We start from the raw sequence: 4,660 nt of genomic DNA, 5'->3' as shown, positions 1-4,660 counted from the left end.
GAAATGTCATGGCAGAAATGTCATGGTGGAAATGTCATCGCGGAAATGTCATGGTGAAAATGTCATGGTGGAAATGTCACAGCAGAAATGTCACAGTGAAAATATCACAACACAAATGTCACAGAGAAAATTTGGTTGAAATGTCATGGCAGAAATGACATCGCGGAAATGTCATCGCGGAAATGTCATGGTGAAAATGTCATGGTGGAAATGTCACAGCAGAAATGTCACAGTGAAAATATAACACAAATGTCACAGAAAAAATTTGGTGGAAATGTCATGGCAGAAATATCACAGTGAAAATATCACACCCCAAATGTCACAATGGAAATGTCAGGGCAGAAATGTCGCAGTGAAAATGTCAGTGAAAATGTCAGCAGAAATGTCATGGTGGAAATGTCAGAGTGGAAATGTCACAGTGATTATGTTACAATAGCAATGAACCACTGGGAATTTGACTAATCCCAGAAGTTCCTAGACACAGCCATTTCTTCTTCATTAAAATCATAATAATAACTGGCGCTATGTCTTTTCTTCTGATGTCACCTCATGAAACGTCTTTTTGTCCAATGATTTTTTTGTATTAGGACAAATCCTATCAATAGAATTCTCAATGATTATTTGATTTTGATGTTCACCTTGTTTTCTAAAGAGTTTATTTAAAATTGGACAAAAAAAAAAAAATCATCGGACAAAAAGACGTCAGACCAAAAGACATGGACAAAGTGACATCAAACGAAAAGTCGGGTCACGAAAATAAGCAACCCAATACTGCCCGTTCACCCTTCCCAATTTGGACTCTTCCATTAAAGACACAAATAAAGAAAGAAAATGGCACCATATGGTAAAAGGAACCAAAGTATTCACCTTGATAAATGTGGCAAGGCTGTGGTTGGCAGTATTGGCATCCGTTAAAATATCTGGTTTCTGGTACAAATGAGGGTAGATGGCTTGGATCAGGTTCTGAATGCGGAACTGATAATCTGAGGAGAACCGCTCATTTCTAGGCATCTGAAGAATTGTGGGGGAAACAAATATTGACAATATTAATATTAGTGGCATTCTGTTAAAACATTGTTGGAGCTAAAGATATGCGTGCAGACAGTGAGACCAATATACGTTTGTGTAGAGACAGAACGAAACCACTATGTGTGTGTGTGCAATGAGAACAGTGTGTGTGCAATGAGAACAGTGTGTGCATGTAGGTAAGAAGCAAAAAAACTTATTTAATATATATATTAAATGGTGAGGTGTCAGGTCTCCACCAACCAATGTAATGACATAGTTATAAGGCAGTGAGCTGGCAGAATCATTAGAATAACGAAGGCAAAATGCTCAGCAGCATTTATGTTCTGAGTTCAAATTCCACCGAGGTCGACTTTACCTTTCAGGGTAGATAAATTAAGCACCAAGGTCAATGTAATCGGTTTATCCCTTGCCCCGCAAAATTTCAGGCTTTGTGTCCTGTAGTACAAAGGATTATATACAACTATGTGCTTTACAACAGCAATGTATGTTTGGGCATGGAAGGAAGAATAGGGAAGAAGTGACCCCTTACCTTTATCCTCTCTGTTTCAATGAGGTATTGAGCCATACTTTTGATTAGAATCTCAAAAAAGAACCAGGAATGTTTAAGGAAACGACTGACCACTGACTGGTCAGCATTTATAGGGCGGAGTAAAACTGTGAGGTTTTTGGCCAATTCTTCATGTACAGTCTTCACTTTGGTTCCTTTGGGGCTCGGTAAGGTCTTGAAGACATACTGCAAGAGAGAAATAGCAGAAGGAGAAGTCATACTGTATACACTCTGGCTTACACACACACACACACACACACACACACACACACCACCTCTGTTCACTACAATAACACATACTGTCATCACTGTACAAGATACCACATCACCACCACACCACAACAATTACTACTAGTGCTACACCATACAATTAACATACTACCACAACACACCCCACCACCACCACCACAACCACAACAATTACTACTACACCATACCAGCAACACACCACCACAACACCCTCCACCACCACAACCACAACAATTACTACTACTATACCATATCAGCAACACACCACCACCACCACAGTCACAACAACCATCACAATATTCCACTCACCTTGACATAAGCTTGAAGAATGTCTTGTTTGCTGACATTATCAACTTCAGAGACAATGTGTATAAGAACCCTGGAAAACATGAAAGGTTATTGATGAATGGGGTAACTGAGGGCACAGGGGAAAGGGTATTAAGGTTAACTAAAGGGTACCATAGTGGGTTAACAACAGGTTTATCTAAACTACTCATAAAATGAACCAAACTGTCTTTGTGGGTCAATGGTAGGTTGACTGATGGGTGTGAATGTGTGTATATATATATATATATATATATATATACATATATATATATATATATATATATATATATATACACACACACACACAAGAGAGAGAGGGGGAGGAGAAAGGCACACCTCAACATTTGTACTATCCAAAAGGATTTTTAACCTGATATTTATATGGCATAATTTTTTATAGCTTCATCTGCTTTGAGTTCAACCATTAAAAACAAATTATTTCACCTTCTCTCAAAGTTTCTAAATTCGTATGTCAAAATCTGTGTGTGTGTGAGAGAGAGAGAGAGAAAGATACCCTACCTTGCAGCATTCATGGCTATGTCTTCATTGTGTGTTCTGGCAATGAGTCGGAACAACTGGTTGAGAATGGTTGGTAGGAAGTTGATGAAGGTACTCACTTCAACAGCATGAAGGGACTGAAACAAGACGACAGGTAAGAAGGTTAATATAAATCTGAGACAAGGGAAGTCACTGTGGTGATGACGATGATGAAGATGATGATGACGATGATGGTGGTGGTGGTGGTGACAGTAGCAGTAGCAGCGATGATGATACTAAGAGCAGGCATGGGGGGTGTTAAAGAGGGATGGTAGAAAATTTTCAAAGAGTGAGAGGAGGAAATGGAATTGTATCTGTAAGTAACTTTGAAGTAATTCCAGAAATAACTTCCTGCATTCTATTTTCAGCAAGAATTAATGCAACCGGAGACCCTTCCAGCCACCAACCAATTTACATAATGTACTCGGTGTATTCTATATTGACATCAGCACAAATGAGGTAGCCATATCTCTGTATGGCTAAGGAGTCCTCTTTGCTTTATGATGTCTCTATTGTTTGAAGGCAAATGTGAACTCAAGGGAGACTAGAGGAGAGAGTGGAGGGAGACTAGAGGAGAGAGTGGAGGATGAAAGAGAATGAGTTTAGTGGGGAGGGAAGAAAGTAATGAGAGTCAGTGGTAGCTAGATGGTGGTTGTTGGTAAGGAGGTTGACTTAGAAAAAAGCAAGTTACAGCATGATGGGAGAGCCATAAGAATGAGTGATCACAAGTAAGAACAGTGATAGTAAGGCATGTGTGTGTGTGTGTGTGTGTGTGTATGTCAGTGTGTGTGTATATGTGTGAAGCAAGCAAGCAAGCAAAATAAGCAGCTATATTTTGCCAATCTTACTCATCCTACTAAACAACCCTGTCACCAGATTTACCCAGCCAAAGGACCACACAAATAAGGGAGATTGATCCAGAAACATATGAAATACAACAGGATCTGGTGATCTTAGCCCGTATTCCCATTGGTCAGTGTAAAGATATCTCACCAAGTTAGGAAGCTGAACTTTGAAGCTGAAAAGTAAAACTGAAAAATGAAGCAGAAATTTAAAAGGTTGAAATGCGATGCGCACTTGCAGCAAGGCTTAGTTTCAATAACTAAAGTGAGAGATCTTCAGTATAAAAGAGACAGATGTATCATAGGAAACTACACCTAAAGGAGGAAGAGCATATAAACAAAGGGTAAACAATTCATGCTACCAAGGTAGGAATTAAGTAAACTGATAGAAAGACATTCTAAAAGAAACGGGAGTGAAAAAGAGGAAACCCCTAAAGTAGGATTGTCTTCAGAGATTTAATTACAGGATTCTAGTGCTGTCTAATACAATGGTGGTAGTGAGACTAATGTTTTATTTCTTCATTGCTACACGGTTATCTATGGAGAACAGTCTTGTAACTGCTTGGCATCACACACACACACACTTGTCATATAATGATATACCACAACAACGTGTTATATTTTCTATTTTTTACTTGGTTCGGTCATTAGACTGTGGCCATGCTGGAGCACTGCCACGAAGAACTCTAGCCAAACAAATTGACCCCAATGTTTATCTGTTAAGTTTGGTACTAAGCCTAAAAGTCTCTTTTGCTGAACCGAGGACATAAACACATCAACACCGGTCGTCAAGCAGTGGGGGTAGGCGCGGGGTGGGGGACAAATGCAGAGAGACAAACACACACACACACACACACACATGCATGCATGGAGGGCTTCTTCTAGTTTACAGCAACCAAATCCACTCACAAGGCTTTGGTTAGCTTGAGGCTCAGTAGAAGTCGCTTGCCCAAGGTACCACCCAGTGGAACTGAACCTGGCACCATGTGGTTGGGAAGCAATCTTCTGACTGCACAACCGCACATATGATAAAAGACTGGTTGTCATTACACACTAATCTTATATTGATACACATCCTATAGCTGTGAGATACACGTCACAAATATATATATATATATATATATATATA

The 4,660-nt window shown here is 39.5% G+C and overlaps 1 protein-coding gene across 1 annotated transcript in view; it reads right to left on the bottom strand.

Annotated features, from left to right (window-relative positions):
• LOC106880262 (dedicator of cytokinesis protein 9) overlaps nucleotides 1-4,660 on the bottom strand; it is a 117,622-nt gene that overhangs the window by 34,099 nt on the left and 78,863 nt on the right. The window contains exons 23-26 of the mRNA XM_052974882.1: nucleotides 2,672-2,787; nucleotides 2,135-2,204; nucleotides 1,559-1,762; nucleotides 868-1,011 (exon numbers count right to left, since the gene is read on the bottom strand). Coding sequence (XP_052830842.1) covers nucleotides 868-1,011; nucleotides 1,559-1,762; nucleotides 2,135-2,204; nucleotides 2,672-2,787 — 534 coding nt within the window. The remainder of the gene's footprint in view (nucleotides 1-867; nucleotides 1,012-1,558; nucleotides 1,763-2,134; nucleotides 2,205-2,671; nucleotides 2,788-4,660) is intronic.

The sequence above is a fragment of the Octopus bimaculoides genome, chromosome 19 (genome assembly GCF_001194135.2).
Source record: "Octopus bimaculoides isolate UCB-OBI-ISO-001 chromosome 19, ASM119413v2, whole genome shotgun sequence".
In the NCBI taxonomy this organism is placed as follows: domain Eukaryota; kingdom Metazoa; phylum Mollusca; class Cephalopoda; order Octopoda; family Octopodidae; genus Octopus; species Octopus bimaculoides.
The sequence above is the reverse complement of the archived record's forward strand: the minus strand, read 5'-3'. Positions and strand labels throughout refer to the sequence as shown.